The sequence below is a fragment of the Bos grunniens genome, chromosome 23 (assembly GCF_055505025.1).
Source record: "Bos grunniens cultivar Pamir isolate PY7600 chromosome 23, Bosgru_T2T1.0, whole genome shotgun sequence".
Classification (NCBI taxonomy): Eukaryota; Metazoa; Chordata; class Mammalia; order Artiodactyla; family Bovidae; genus Bos; species Bos grunniens.
The window spans coordinates 7,722,438-7,739,826 of NC_141187.1; the positions used below are offsets into that span (position 1 = coordinate 7,722,438).

The 17,389-nt window shown below is 39.3% G+C and overlaps 1 protein-coding gene across 21 annotated transcripts in view; it reads right to left on the reverse strand.

Moving 5' to 3' along the window:
- Nucleotides 1-17,389, reverse strand: part of MLIP (muscular LMNA interacting protein) — a 288,723-nt gene that overhangs the window by 184,874 nt on the left and 86,460 nt on the right. For 2 of the 21 annotated variants that reach the window (XM_086371050.1, XM_086371035.1), the window contains exon 2: nucleotides 3,473-3,622. The exons of 16 other annotated variants lie outside the window; for them this stretch is intronic. Coding sequence is in view for 3 of the 5 variants with exons in the window: in XM_086371039.1 (XP_086227165.1) it covers nucleotides 5,596-5,643 (48 nt within the window). In the remaining 2 variants the exon portion in view is untranslated. Of the gene's footprint in view, nucleotides 1-3,472; nucleotides 3,623-5,595; nucleotides 5,745-17,389 lie in introns of those variants that run through there. 3 more of the 21 variants (XM_086371039.1, XM_086371006.1, XM_086371014.1) reach the window with 3 other exon arrangements.

Here is a 17,389-nt window from a genome sequence, read left to right on the forward strand (position 1 = left end):
CAACAATGGGGAGGAATTGCACCAGTGACTATCAAGAGAAACAAATTAACACAGATATAGAATTGACAACATAACACAATGGACGACAAAACAAATTAATCTAACTTTTGAGTTTAGTACATATGCCAAAAAAAGGCATAAAACATCAGTATACAAGTCAAAGATCTTACAGAATCGAATATACCCTTAGAATCATGTCCCAGATCAAGAAACAGAACTTCTCCAGCACAGAAGATGTCCTCATTCTCCCTTCCTGTCGCTATCAATCTAGTAATGGCCGACCAAGGGTAATCGCTACCCTACCTGCTAAGAGCACAGAACAAGGTCAACTGTGGCAGGGGCAGGGGAGGGGGGAGAGGGGTGTGAGTCTGTCTTTAAACTTTTGGCTTTCTATTGGGGTATTCTATTGTCGATTCTGCTCACAGCACCAATCGTTTCTCTGTATCTCACTGTGCGCACTGTTCGCTGAACGCACGGTAGGTAAGGTGAGAACTAAGCGGCCGGAAGAAAATGCGAGGAGTTCCATCTGCGTAGGGACTGCAGATGCATTTATTTCCTCCTGGCTGGTACAGCACAGTTCAGTACAACATAACTACACACAACTCTTCAGGGCTTTTCCAGGTGAAGCTTATATACACTTACAGGACAAAAAGTAGCCCGTGGCCAAGAGAATACCTCATGCAAAGTCACTGTTTACAGAGCATGCCGTGAGAGGCTGTGAGAGCGTGGGGCGAGAGAGCCGGACTGACGCCATCTTGGTAATTTCCCCACAGGTATCAACGGGTTTTCTTAGCTCTATGTAAACGGACTCATATGGCATGAACTCTTTTAAGTCTGACTTGTTTTCCTCAATATTATATTTTAAGACTAATGTATATTGTTATGTGAAGCTGTAGATCCTTCACTGTGGGAGAAAAAAGATATAAATGTGAAGGGGGAAGATCAGAAATAACCCCAATTCAGTGGATGGTAGAGATGACTAGAAAAATATTTGCTTTTCCTAGTTGTTTCTGCTGAAAGGACTTAGAGGCAGTGATACCCCAGAAACAATAAACACATATGGCACCTAAATCTTGATTCCTGCCATATCCCCTTAAAAAGGACCAGGGTTGGAGAAATAACCAAATCCAAAGTTGAGTCAAGAAAACTACAAGATGATACTGAGACAGGCTGCGACCTGGAACCCTCTACTGCAGTGCTGCAATGCTTGGACCCGGACAAACATCTCCTCCAGCAACAAAATACAAAGAAACTACAAGGGACTAAAAATAGCTGTGTGCATGCACAGTTGGGGCAAATTATGGACTGCTGCTAAGTTGCTTCAGTGGTGTCCAACTCTATGCGACCCCATAGACTGCAGCCCACCAGGCTCCCCCTTCCCTGGGATTCTCCAGGCAAGAACACTGGAGTGGGTTGCCATTTCCTTCTCCAATGCATGAAAATTGAAAAGTGAAAGTGAAGTCGCTCAGTCGTGTCCAACTCTTAGTGACCCCATGGACTGCAGCCTACTAGGCTCCTCTGTCCATGGGATTTTCCAGGCAAGAGTACTGGAGTGGGGTGCCATTGCCTTCTCCAAAATTATGGACAAGATACAGAAGACAAAAAAAAAAAAAATTAGTTGCCACTTTTGAAGAACTGGGAGCAAAAGCAGGGTACTGCACATGCCCCCTGCATACACCACCACCAAAGCAGTGAGCAAATCAGCTAAGCCACCCCTCCTGCCCAACCCCTGGACTCACCACTACCCTCACCCCACATAAAGAACCAGCTCACCCCCTTTGGTGAGTGAGCCAGCAAGGGAATCTGTTACTTGTTTTTGCTCCCCTCTGCTGCAGCGGGGGCTCCAATAAAGCCTTGCTTAAATTTCTTGTCTGGCCTCTAGTCAGTTTCCATTGATCAAGGAGGCCAAGAACCCTGGTTGGGAACAATACTAAAAATTCCACCTGAAACATAAATACATGGGTAGGGGGAGAAAGTTCTTCCTAGCATGAGAGTACCAACTAAAAGTAGAAATAATATCAGAGTTAGAAAAAAATGAATCCTAATAAATGCCAAAGCCATCAGATAGAAGGCTGAGAACAGCACATTCAGTCTCAATGCCTCCTCATAGATTGCTAATTAATTGCAAGGAGAGAGGAAATATTTTACAGGAGATGAATATGGTAGACATCAACTTATACAAGTAATCAACATGAATGTCAACAAAAAAGTAGCAAGCTGAAATCATGTGCTTTCTTATGTGATAATAACAGGAATACATTTCTTGTATTTCATTCTAGATGAAAATAATAATCTGAATCTCATCATGAGGGAACAAACAAAAACACCCAAATTAAAGGACTACCAAACGAATACGCTGCAGTCTTCAAACTGTCAATGTCAGAAAAGACAAAAGTTGAGAAAATGTCCTATATAAAGAAAACCAAAAAGACATACATCTAAATAGAACACATGACTCTGGGTTACATTCTGAATTGAAAAGAGATGATGCTATAAAGAAGATTGCTATAAAGAGTAGTTCACTAATTTTGCATTAATCCAAGTAAGAAAGAATGAGTTTGGGATGAAGGTATAAGCTGTGGAAATTAATATAAAACATATGTTCAAAAACAATACTATATCTATGCTAAATTTCCTACATTTTATAACTGTAATGAGTTATAGGAAGAAAATTTTCTTGTAATTAGAAGATTCATGCTGACGTATTTCGGGATTAAATATTGTGACGTCAACATCTTACCCTGAATTGGTTCAACAAAAATGATGATAGGTGATGATGATGGTGAAGATAGAGATATAAAGCAAATATGGCAAAATGTTAAATAATTGGTGAATCTAGGTGAACATTATTTGATGTTCATTGTACATTTCTTCGAGTTTTTCTGCAGCTTTGACATTTTTAAAATAAAAAAGTAAAAAGTTTGAAAAGAATATATCTATTAAACATTTTTAGTTTTAATTATGCATACCTCAGTTTTTAAAAATCAGAAATATCAGCTATCAACATGCTATAATGAATCCTTTGTTAGCCTGAAGCAAAAATACAATTGAACTGTCACTACTTTCTTATTTCAAATGCACAGAGAGTTATTTGGCAATAGATGCTAATCATACTGGCTTATTTAAACTGATTTGTTATGACAAGATGTCCCGGGAAAGAACAGGTGTAGGGGAATCTGAAACTTTTCAAAAGAATAAAATTTACAGTTAAAAATAGAAGACAATACACTTTAGGGGAACAAGGGGCAGCAAAGAGGGCAGGTTGGAGGCACTAATTTTGCACAGACAAGGAAGTATGGGTTTGGGACCAAGGCAATAGCTGTGGAAGAAGTGAGAACTGGAGAGACTCTATTTTCAGATCAATGATGAGGCTGATGGACTGAATGTGGGGTATGAGAAAAAAAGAGAGGAGTCAATGGTTGCTCCAAAGTTTTGGACCTGGATAAGAAAGTAAATGTGAATAGATGCTTACAGGAGGATGAACACTGGTAGGCAGGATGAACACTGGTGGGCAGCTCTGTACACAATGATTTCTTCAAAGGAAGGGAGGATGGAGGGCTTCTGAGATGAAGGTTCCATTTCTTGATCTGGGAGACGCTTTAAAGTGACATCACTACAGATGCTATGGACATTAAAAGAATAATAAGGGAACACTGTGTATGAGTGTATGACCACGAAACTATCAACTCTGGGTGATTATGTGTCTATATAGGTTCATGTATTACAATGAACATATCACTCTGGTGGGAGATGTTAAAAATAGGAAAGGTTATGGATGTGTGAAGGCAGAGGGTATGTGGTAATCTCTGTACCTGCCCCTCAATTTTACTGTGAGCCTTAAATTGCTCTAAAAAATAAAGTCTTAATAATTTTCAAAAATGGTTAAATAACATCTCACAAGGCCATACACCAAGTAAATGGTAAACCTGGAACTCAAATCCAGATCTTTCTGATGCCATGGCAGTGTGATCTTAACCAATATCCTACAATGCTTCTCAGAGAGATGCCTCTCAGAGATGTAACTTGCAACATGACCAGTTGGAAATGAACAGACTGACTCAAGAGAAAGGAGTAGGCTGGAGATGCACTCTCAGTGAGCCCCGTCTTGTCCTTCGGTTGGTTACCCACTGAAGGAGCTCCCATCTGGAGAATGGGATTTACTGAAGGTGAAAAGTCTCCCACAGGTGCAGTTCCTGGAGAAAAGCCATCTACAGGCTAAGCGCAATGGATTTGAAATCAGACCTATCCATGTTATTAGATCTTCCAAGAAGTATGCACTTGTTGCAGAATCTGAACACATTTCTATAGTAACTTGACATCATCTCAAAGAACCTTCAAGTTGTGATATATGTAACTTCCAGACAGAAAATAAATGAAGTCAAGACAGAATTTTATAGAAGTTCACAATAGCTGAATTTCTGGAATAAAAACTTAGTATTCAACCGCTCCCTTGCCTCTGAGATAAAAAGGCCTTTACAATAATAAGGATATATTGGGAACACTTACAGCTGTGCTACCCTGGGGGAACAAGCTTAAAAGGCAATGAAAACACACTAATCTTCCCAATTTGACAAATTCTAGAAGAATAAAAATGCCTGAAATTGCAAGACAAAGACCACCTCTATCCTTATTAACCAAAATAAAAAAGGTCCCTAGCTATTTCACCTGTACACATATCCACCTGCTAGAAGGCATAGAAAACAATCAAATCACTCTGGAATGCATTCATGGTGGATTAGATAAATCCTTTTCTCTCTGTCCCATTTCACTGGCACCTAGGTAATGTGACCCAGACTGCATGAGCAACGCCTCACAAATAGAAGCTGCCGGAACATTCAGTACCCATTCAGTATGCCATCCTCCCAGGCCTGATATACCCAATGCCCAGTGTAATTATATACAGCACCATAAACTATGCTGTTATCTCCAGCTACTACTGTGGATAAGTCTCAGTTTCAAAGGGCACTATTGGAGAGAAAAACAGAATGAAACTTCATAAGTGGAGTGCAAAGTGTCAACTGAAGAGTCTAGGAATGCTTGAATGCCAGGTTAGGAGAGAGAGAAGGGTGGGATAGGGAAAGAGGGAGAGAAAGAGAAAGAGAAATAGCAGTGAAGTTCAAAGAACAGCCAAGGTAGGGAAGTGAGAACTGTGGCTTTTGATTTTTGCTCTCCTAATGCATAGCTAAGAATATGTTAAGGAGTTAGAATTGCATTTTGAAATACATTTCAATACATTTCAAATGTATTTCAGTATGTTTCAAAACACTTCAGAGTTTAGTTACATCTTAAACAAAAATTAATTCCTTATTAAATTCATGATGCTCCCTCCAATCCACAATTTACTCAAATGATTTCTTGTTACATAAAGTTACAGTAAAATCAACTTTTCCTGGAGTAATTCTAAGTCGAGCATGCATCAGTCCACAGTAACTTGAACATCTGTCACCTGCTACATTATAAACAGTCACATCAACTACAACATACTACCATGATATGAAAGAAGAAACACAAAGACAGGAGACAGCATTGTCAATGTCAAAATCATGACACAGTAACAATAATAAGGAATTTCACTAGTAATGCCAGAGAACTCACAGAACATTCCAGTCCAAAGTACCAGCTGCCCACGGAGCCTGGTGCCATGTGTCAAGCTGGCAGAGGTCGAGAGAGCAATGGTTGTAACAACAAGGTCAGGGTTAGCCGACAGACCCTAATTGGCAAACACTCGCCGGTGTCAGCTGCTGATACTGATGAGCTGTGAAGATGACAAAGCACTGTACAATCACGCCCCCCCTTTCTCCTGCCTCCCCAACAACTCTGGACCAGAAATAGAGATGCATCTGTTATTCAAATCGCATCTGAATATATTAACCTATTTCAACCTTAGTGTCGATCTAAGAAAAATTCTTTGCCTGGAAATGTAGGGAAGCTCTATTTTAAAGGTTATGAAAAGGGCCTAATCTGTTTTGGTTGCAAACGTGTTGTTTAGTCACTAAGCCACGTCCTTCTCTTTTATGACCCCAGGGACTATAGCCCGCCAGGCTCCTCTCTCCATGGGATTTCCCAGACAAGAATATTGGAGTGGGTTGAAATTTCCTTCTCCAGGGGATCTTCCTGACCCAAGGATCAAATCCACACCTCCTGTATTGCAGGCAAATTCTTTACCACTGAGCCTGCAGGGCATCCCTGGTATGTATGTATATACGAATATACATTATGTGTATATATCAAATAACTAAGGCTGACAGAAACTCCTCAAATTGAAAGCCTTAAGTACAGCCTCAAATTTACAATAACATCCATATTAAATTGACACTCTCGAGTCAACTCAAGCAATTTTTCTAGGTATCATCTATGTGCCAGGGACGAAGGAAATAAAAATGAAAAGGTCTACTTTTGCTCTCACTTGAATTCACAGCCTTATGAGAAAGGGAAAGTCACTCAGTCACGTCTCTTTGTGACCACATGAACTATATAGTCCATGGAATTCTCCAGGCCAGAATACTGGAGTGGTTACCCATTCCCTTCTCCAGGGGATCTTCCCAACCTGGGCATCGAATCCAGGTCTCCCATACTGCAGGTGTATTCTTTACCAGCTGAGCCTTATGAGAGAAAGAGGCAAACAGAAAATATTGCACAATGAGGTCACCACTACATTAACCCACCAATGGGAGAAATGCTCTGCATATTCAGAGTTGGGGAGAAGACACTGGCAATACACAAATTTTTTAAAAAGGATTTATAAGTTAAATATATATATTTTAAGGGCTCCATATAGAGCAGCCTTTAAGAACTGGAATAATTAGCAAGTTATGTAAGGAGAAAATTCACAGAATGAGCAACAGAAATGACAAAAACAAAACAGGAAAAGATATGCAATCTGCCTCCTAATCAGGAAAGTGCAAATGAAGCGCATAATGAAATGTCATTTCCTTCCCAACCAAATTGGCAACACTAGATGCTGCCAGGATGCAGAGGAACAGGTAATGTCACACACAGCTAAAGGCAGAGTAAGGCCACCTTAGAAAGCAGTTTGGTAGCGTCTCAGAACAGGAGACCGTGGGTACATGCCATGACCAGCGATAGGTGCACAGCCTAAAGAAACTGCTGCACACGGCCCAAGAAATCACGTACCTGAATATTGTATTGATGCTCTCCATTAGAGGAAAACGAGAGTCCAAAAGCCCATAAACTTAAGAATAGATAATTAAGTGTGATGAATGTATCCAATGAAATAGTACAAAGCAATAAAATTAATTCCCTAGAATTATATCAACATAACAATATCCTGAAAATAGACTATTTTGAAAACAAGCAAATTATTAAAAAATAACTTCCATGACATGATTTGTGTGGTATTCAAATAAAACACAAACTAGCTACATATAGATTACAGGTGTATTAGTATAAAGTGCTCATGAAAATCATAAACACTAAACCCAGGACAGTAAACTATCCTGAGAAAAATATGATAGAAAGAGGGAGATAAGAAGTTTCCATTAATGTTTAAAGATCATTATTGCTCTTTGTTATGGATGGAACTACTGTAAGATACTAACAATAAGCTCCAAAAATGAAACAAAAGCAGAGGCAAACAAGCAATTGGCTCTGCCTCAAGATAAACGACAGTGAAACTAGAGTGAATAAAATGATAATGAGTCATTGGTGGTGGTGGTGGTTCAGTCACTAAGTCGTGTCCGACTCTTGTGACCCATGGACTGCAGCCTGCCAGGCTCCTCTGTCCATGGGATTCTCCAGGCATTACCTGGCATCAAAAAAAAAAAAAAAATCTGCCATGGAGAAGTCAAAATGTACTAAAAATTTTTGAGAAAAATATTTTGATCCCAACACCGATTTAGAGGGTCCGCTGCTTTCTGTTCATTGATTGCAACTGAGACTGAACAGTCAGTGTGATCAAATACTCTGTATAATCTGCACAAGCACTAAAGGTGCCCTTTTTCATCTCCTCCAGTGGAAACCCACAAGTGTCTTATGACTATGAAGGCAGCACCTCCCCAGGATCTTGCTCCTCTCTTGCTCCTCTCAAAAATCAGATTGCTTGAAAGCAACTCACTTTCAGGGCAAAATCTTTTTGTGATACTGAACAGTGCTGGATCCCACTGTTAGGGTTAGGCTGAAAGGAAGAGAGAAACTGCATCTGTCTATTGATACCTCCATGCAGCAGTTCGGCAGTGCAGTAAACAAATACTTATTAAGCGCCAACTGTGTTCCCGCCACTGTCATGAGCAAATGGAGGGAAAATTACACATGATCTATTGCTTGCAGGAAGATCCGAGAGGGACTCGCAAATAAACAAGAGCACGGAGAGGGATCCATTAGTGCCAGAGGAGACCAGGGGAGGTGGGGAGATAGGTCTGAACAGTAAAATAAAATAAAACAGCACTTTGCAGAAGTTTTAAAGGGCACTTCAGGCAGAATCCCAAAGTCATGAATCTTAGGGTTGGAATAGAGTTCATTTAAAACAAGGTCTCTGAGATCAGGGTGAGGAAGACTGGGGGAAAGAGGGCATAAAAGGAGATGAAATACATGTTCTTTCACCAAGCCTAGTGATGAAATCTCAAGCAGGAATAAATGGTGTGCCTCAGGTAAAAGAGAAAGTGCACAGTACTTTCAGAGTTTCTTTTGGTTCTTTGGATAGATGGTATATCTATCTATCTACATAAATTTTTTTTCAGACAAATATGTATGTATCTATCTATAGGATAGAGAGGTCAGAAATAAAAGCTACCTATTTATGGACAATTAATCTTTGCCAAAAGAAGCAAGAATATACAATGGAGAAAAGACAGATTCTTCAAAAAGTGGTGCTGGGGAAACTAGAGAGCTACATGTAAACGAATGAAATTAGACCATTCATTCAAACCACATGCAAAAATAAATTCAAAATGGATTAAAGATCTAAATGTAAGATACTATAAAACTCCTGGAGGGAAATATAGGCAGAGCATACTGACATAAATCACAGTAATACTTTTTGGATCAATCTCCTAAAACAAAGGAAATAAAAGCAAAAATAAACAAATGGGACCTAATTAAACTTAAAAGCTTTTGCACAGCAAAGAACACCATCAATAAAATGAAAAGAAAACATACTGAATGGGAGAAGATACTTGCAAATGATGTGATCAATAAGGTCTTAATATACAACGTATACACATAACTCACATAACTCATACAACTCAACATCAAATTGAAAAATGGGCAAAAGAACTGAACAGCAATTTCTCTAAAGCGGAAATGCAGATGGTCAACAGGCACATGAAAAAGTACTCAGCATCACTAGTCATTAGGGAAATACAGATTAAAAGCACAATGAGACATCACCACACACTTACAAGAATGGTTATCCTCAAAAAGAACACAAATAACAAAGTTAGCAAAAGTGTGGAGAAAAGGGGAACCTCATACACTGTTCGTGGAAAAGTAAATAGGTGCACCACTGTGGAGAACAGTATGGCAGTTTCTCAAAAACTAAGAATAAAACTATCATGTGACCCAGCAATTTTATCCCTGGGTATATATCCCCCCCCCAAAAAAAAAAACCCAGAAACTAATTTGAAAAGATTCATGCACCTCAATGTTCATAAGCAGCATTATTTACAATAGCTATTTACAATTGTAATTTACAATTACAATAATTGTACAATCATTTACAATGGAAGCAACCTAAACATCATCAACAGATGGATGGATAAAGATGCAGCATACATACTACTCAGCCATAAAAAAAAGAATGAGATTCTGATGTTTGCAGCAATGTGGATAGACTCGCAGAACCTTATGCTAAGTGAAATAAGTCAGACAGAGCAAAACAAATACTGTAAGATATGAGTAACCTGCAGAATCTAACAAATACAACAAACCAGTGAAATAAAAAGGAAGCAGAATCAGATTCACAGATATAGGGAAAAAACCAGTGGTTACCAGTGGAGAGCAGGAAAGGGAAGGGGTAATAGAGGGTTAGGGAGGAAAGGGGGTTATTAGATTATACTAAACCATGTCTGAAGGAAGCAGAATCAGATTCACAGATACAGAGAACAAACCAGTGGTTACCAGTGGAGAGTGGGAAAAGAGAAGGGGCGATATAGGAGTAGAGGGGAAAGGGGGTTATTAGATTATACTAAACCATGTTTGTGAAGCTTTTGATAACTACAAAGCACTATAGAATTTAAAGAATCATTCAATTTAAAAACCTTTTTAAATTAAAAAAAAAGTTTCTGCTGGTTCTCTTAGTAGTTGGTAACTTTTTTTTCTCAGATAAAGATTTATATATATATATATATAGCTGTAGAGATGATAGATAAATATGTGCTGACTTTCTCAATTGTGTCACACTCTCTGCAGCCTCATGGACTACAGCCTGCCAGGCTCCTGTGGTCTGTGCGATGGAAGGAAACTTCTAAGAACAGGATACTCTATACCCAATGTCAAGACTTCCCATCCTGTGCTGGGGAGTAGATTCATCCCCACCAGCTTTCTAACCTTCGGTAGAAGTCGACTCCGTACAACAGTGTTGTGCTGGTGGCATTTGAAGGAATGCAGTAAGAGGGGCAACATCTAAGAACCAACACAGAAGGAGGAGGGGTGACAACCAGAGGGATGGTGGAGGATCCGTCAGGGCAGGGAGGGCAGCAGGAGGCTATAGGGACGGAGATTACATGATCAAATACTCATTTCCCATAATATGGGGCAAGGAGAACCAAGGCAGCTTATCTGGAAATTAACGGTAAAGATGACAGTTCAGAGCTGAAGTGCTTTCAAATATTCAAGACATCATAGCTGCTGTCATATGCATGTTATACACACACACACACACACACACATGAAAGACTAGATTGATAGTACAAATAACAAATGCTGGAGAGGGTGTGGAGAAATAGAAACCCTTCTGCACTGTTGGTGGGAATGTAAATTGGTGCAGCTGCTGTGGAAAACATTATGGAGGTTCCTTGAAAAAACTAAAAATAGAATTACCATATGATCCACAATCCTACTCCTGGGCATATATCCAGACAAAATTATAATTCAAAAAGATACACAGAACCCTATATTCATAGCAGTGCTACGCACTATAGCCAAGACATGAAACCAACCTAAATGCCCATCAACAGATGAATGGACAAAGAAGAAACAGAACATACATACAATGGAATACTACTCTGCCGTGAAAAAGAACAGAATAATGCCATTTGCCGCAACGTGATGCAACTAGAGATTATCATACTAAGTGAAGTAAGTCAGAAAGAGAAAGACAAATACCATAAAATATTACTTACATGTGGAATCTAAATTATGATACAAATGAACCTAAATATGAAACAGGAACAGACTCATGGACATAGAGCACAGACTTGTGGGAGGGATGGACTGGGAATTTGAGATTACCAAACGCCAACTATATATTTAGGGTGGATAAACACCACAATACTACTGAACAGCACAGGGAAGTTTATTCAATATCCTGTAATAAATCATATTGGAAAAGAATTTGAAAATAATATCTATAACTAGATCACTTTTCTGTACACCAGAAAGTAACACAACATTGATAACTTTATTTCAATTAAATTTTTTTTCACAAATTTCCTAGTAGAAGCATTTACATTTTAACTTTAGTAGTACCCAATATAAAACACAGTAGATGGCAGAAATCATAGTTCTGCACTTACTAAAACACGATTCAGTATACAGTTAAATTTGACTTATTATACAGAGTGAAGTAAGCCAGAAGGAAAAACACCAATACAGTATACTAACGCATATATATGGAATTTAGAAAGATGGTAACAATAACCCTGTGTACGAGACAGCAAAAGAGACACTGATGTATAGAACAGTCTTACGGACTCTGTGGGAGAGGGAGAGGGTGGGAAGATTTGGGAGAATGGCATTGAAACATGTAAAATATCATGTATGAAATGAGATGCCAGTCCAGGTTCGATGCACGATACTGGATGCTTGGGGCTAGAGCACTGGGACGACCCAGAGGGATGGTATGGGGAGGGAGGAGTGAGGAGGGTTCAGGATGGGGAACACATGTATACCTGTGGTGGATTCATTTTGATATTTGGCAAAACTAATACAATTATGTAAAGTTTAAAAATAAAATAAAATTTAAAAAAATTTGAATTTTAGATAAACACCAAATAAGCTTTTAATATAATTATGTACCAAAAAATATTTAAAATGAAGAATTTTTTAGTATTAGTATGTTCCAAATAGTGTGTTCAACATACTGAAACTAAAAATGTACCTGTCATTTATCTGAAATTCACGTCTATTTGCTAACGTGGCAACACCAGTTCCATCTTTTGTGCCAAGGCCCAAACAAGAGCTAGACATCTCCTTTTGTCTACTAATTATCTGTGTGGTATTTTATAAGCACAATTTTTAGGGAGAAAATAGGGGAAATTGATTACAAGTCTGTTTTCAAGCATTGTTAATCTAATCTGTGAAAGCCTGAAGCAGTAGGTGTCTCAAAGGCTTTGATACAACAAAGAGTCCCCTGCTTGTCAGGAGCAGTAAATGGAACCAGTTGAAATATTTCTGCCAAAATGACAGCAGGTCAGGTGGTCACACAACCTATTCAGAGTCATTATTCCATTTTTCTGTCAGATTGCTGAGTGAAAATGAGAACAACCTGGACCAGGATTGCAGAAAACTGTTAATTTTGACCTGAATGTAAAGCTATTTTCTCATTAATGAAAAAAATGGTTCATAATCCTCAGTAACAGTTGAAATAATCTAACTACATGTCTGGCAAGAAAACATATGTCCTGAGTCATGTATTTGGAAGATAAATGCTCTTGACTGAGCTTTGTTCATCTGTTTCTTAAAGCATTTACTTGCTTGCTTGCAGACTTTATAAATGCTCTGCTGAGGTCAGCTGGTGCTCTAAGCTGATGCTGCTGTGGGCCCCATTTTTTTTTATTAGTACATAAACAGAACGCATTTACATTTTCCTCACATTAATAAGACAGTCTTTGACTGCTATAGTTTCATTCACTCAGTCATATCCAACTCTTTGCAACCCCATGGACTGTAGTCCGCCAGGCTCCTCTGTCCATGGAATTCTCCAGGCAAGAACACTGGAGTGGGCTGCCAGGCCCTCCTCCAGGGGATCTTCCCAACCCAGGGAGGGAAACCAGGTCTCCCACATTGCAGGCAGATTCTTTACCATCTGAGCCACCAGGGAAGCCTGATTGCTTTAGAGGGTGTGGTTTTTTTAAATATCCTGCCAATTTTAATTTTTTAAGGAAAAGTAGAGTTTGGTATGCTTTTAAAGCAAGACCATGTTGAGTAACTATTTTGAATATTGAACATATTAATACAGTCTACTTTTTATAGGTTCACCAGAAATGGTCTAAATCAGGGGTCTGCAACTAAGGTCTGCAAGACCAATGTGACTTGCCACCTAGGCTGGAAAATGAACTTTTAATGGAATACAACCACACTCAATGTTTATTTATACATTTTTTTTTGCTACAGCCACAGGGTTGAGTAGTTACAGCCTTTAAAGCCTGAAATATTGACTCTCTGGTCTTTACACAAAAGACTTGCCAACCTCTGGTCTAAATAAACATCTGCTACCAGGCAAGGGGACCGATCACTCACCTAGAGCTGACTTGGCAGCTTTGATAAGTCAGGCCTTGCATAGTGAAGAGACAAAGTTCAAAACACTGTCAACTTGGAAAAGTCTCCTCAGGCAAGGACAACAAAAATAAAATAAACAAATGGGACTACATCAAGCTAAATGCACAGTGAAGGAAGCCATCAACAGAAAAGGCAACTGAATGGGAGAAGATATTTTCAAATGATATATCCAACACGGAGTCGATACAAAAATTTATAAAGAACTTATATAACTAATATCAGAAAACCAAATTGTTTAAAATGGGCAAAGGAGCTGAGTAAACATTTCTGCAAAGAAAATATACAGATGGCCAATAAGAAAAGGTATTCATCATCACTAATTATCAGGAAAATGCAAATCAAAACCACCCTGAGAAAATGCCTTATCACACGTCAGATGGGCTACTGTCAAAAATACAACAAATAACAAGGACTGGTGAGGATGTGGGGAAAAGGGATCCCCTGTACACTGCTGAAGAAAATATAAGTTGGTTCCATCACTAAGGAAAACAGTATGAAGGGTCCTAAAAAAACTGAAAATAGAACCACCACGATATGATCCAGCAGTTACACTCATGGGGATTTATCCAAAGGAAACTGAAACACTGATCTGAAAAATACTATTAGAGTTTCAAAACACTAATTCGAAAAATTCATTGCAGCACTGCTAACAATAGCCAAGATATGGAAGCAATCGAAGTGTCTATCAACAAATGAACAGATTAAGAAGACGTGGTATACACACAGAAACACACAGATGATGGAATATTTCTCAGCCATAAAAGAAGAATAAAATCTTGCTATTTGAGATAACATGGATGGACCTGGAGAGTGTTACGCTAACTAAAATAAGTCAGACAGAGAAAAACAAATACTGCATGATGTCACTTATAGGTGGAATCGAAACAAACAAAACAGAAACACTCATAGATACAAAGAACAAATTGGTCGTTGCCAGAAAGCAGGGGTTATGGGGGCACGGGTGAAATAGGTGAAGACCAGTAAGAGGCACGAAGTCCCAGCTATAAAGAAACTCAAGAGAAGAGAACGTACACATGGGAATATAGTCAACAATACTGTGTGGTGACAGATAATAGCAGTCTTATCGTCCTGACCATCTTTGTGAAATGCATAAAAACAGCAAATCATTATGTTGTACACCTGAAACTGATAAAATCCTGTATGTTAATTATAACTCGAAAATAAATAATATAAAGAAACATATGGAAAAATAAAAAGAAATCAATCGTGGTGAGATCACACAGGTATGTAGTGCGCTAAAAACCACTGAATTATACACTTGATATGAGTGAATTGTATGGTGTGTGAACTTTATCTCAATAAAGCTCTTTACACACACATATAAACACACACACCACCTGCAAAGGGGCAGCCTCCCCACTCAGCCTAATGCAAAAACCATTTTTAGTGGGTCATTCACCTCCATCTTGCACTCCTGGCAGTGAAACTAGATAGTTAGTTATCTAGTTGCTATAAGAATCAAGTTCGACTCAGTTTGATGTCTTTCTCCTTTTATCTTTTTGAAACTAAAAAAATCCTTTAAAGTTGCCTCTGGCACATCACACCCTCACTGCCCATCAGAAAATACTAGCCAAAATCAATCTTAGAAACACTACCAACCAGTCTCCATCATCAGTTAATACAGTTTCGTTTGGGGAATACAGGAGATACATACTTTTCACACAGGGCTGTTTTAGATGAAACTGTTGTAGTCAGGCTTTAATCTTGGTGGTGCCTCCAGCACACTATGCAAAATTTATTCTCTGAAGCTTGGGAAAAGCCACGGGGACCATCTATTGGGCTTCTCTCTGTTTCCAGCAAACACTGGCCACAGACACGCCTCACTGCAGAAAATAAATGCCTTACATTGCATTTCTTTTCATCCCATTCCACTGGCAGTGCCCTAGAGATGCTCTCCTCCAGAAAGATGGTCCAGTGGCCTTTCCAAATTTGTTCAGACAAAGCCCAGAGACATCAACTGGGTGAGGATTGGGCAGAGGAAAAGTGTCCACACTTGCCTCTGACTGCACAGTCAGCCCATGATTTTCAGTTAGATTTATGGTTACTGGGGGTGCGACTGGTGGCTTTGGGAAGACCAATGGAAATTATTCTGAAGAGCCTTAGGTATTCCACCCTAATTCACCCAATGCATCCATTCATCCCAAGCTCATGAGAGCAGGAGAGGACAGGTGACTGCAGAGAGGTAAGTGCTTCCCCAGGGAGGAGTCAGAAATGTATCATATGATGCTCACCAGAACTGGAGGCTTTAGTAGACTAAATACCTGTGAAGTCATTCACTTTATTATTGAAACCTTCTTAACTGGGACACAAATGATATTCTCATTCTATGAAACACTTGTCACCCATTAAAATGAAACCCATTAAAATGGTACTGTGATGATGAAATATTCAAATCCACTCTTTCAACTGTAGTGAAATGAAGGACAAATTTAAGTCATGGATTGGCTTTGAGGACTGACGCTTGGAGCGATTAACTGGCAGACTCTAGGCTCGGAGTTATTGGGAAAACTCCCTTACTGGCCTGGGAGACCAGGAAGCCCTCAGGAATGAAAAAGGAAGGAGCTCTTTGTGAGATGTCTCTGAAGTGATAACTTGCCTCCTGACTATGGACCCATATCAGTTAGTTCAGTCGCTCAGTCACGTCTGACCCTTTATGACCCCATGGACTGCAGCACGCCAGGTTTCCCTGTCCATCACCAACTCCTAGAGCCCACCCAAACTCATGGCCATCAATTCAGTGATGCCATCCAACCATCTCATCCTCTGTCATCCCCTTCTCCTCCTGCCCCCAATCCCTCCCAGCATCAGGGTCTTTTCCAATGAGAGTTCTTCGCAACAGGTGGCCAAAGTATTGGAGTTTCAGCTTCAGTATCAGTCCTTCCAATGAATATTCAGGACTGATTTCCTTTAGATCCTGGTTTGATCTCCTTGCAGTTCAAGGGACTCTCAAGAGTCTTCTCCAACACCATAGTTCAAAAGCATCAATTCTTCAGCACTCAGCTTTCTTTATAGTCGACCCATATCAGTAGTGGTCCAAAAAAAAAAAAAAATTCCCCTTTTACTTTTTAAAATATGTCAAGTCTGGAAGCATCATGGAGTCTTTCAATAGTTACTAACAAAAATCACTAATATGTATCAGATAAATGGTATATGGCAGAGATTTTCAACATTTAGCAGACATGATAGAAATCCTATTTATAATAATGACATACTTAAAAGCTACTTGAAAGAATTTGATCATAAACAAGGCCCTACTGTACAGCACAGGGAACTCTATTAACACTGTGTGATAAACCACGTGCATATGCACACAGCCACTCAGTCCTGTCCGACTCTTCGCGACCCCGTGGACTGTAGCCCACCAGGCTCCTCTGTCCATGGGGATTCTCCAGGCAAGAATACTGGAGTGGGTTGCCATGCCCTCCCCCAGGGGATCTTCCCAACCCAGGGATTGAACCCAGGTCTCCCAAATGGCAGGCAAATTCTTTACCGTCTGAGCCACCAGGGAAGCGTGATAAACCATAATGAAGAAGAATATAAAAAAGAATGTACTGATATACATATTTATGTATAACTGAATCACTTTGCTGCAGAAATTAGCACAACATTGTAAATCAACTATAGTTCAATATAAATAAATAAATATGTGATCCAACTGGTAAAAGATCTGATGTTGCTCTTAAAATTCAACAAA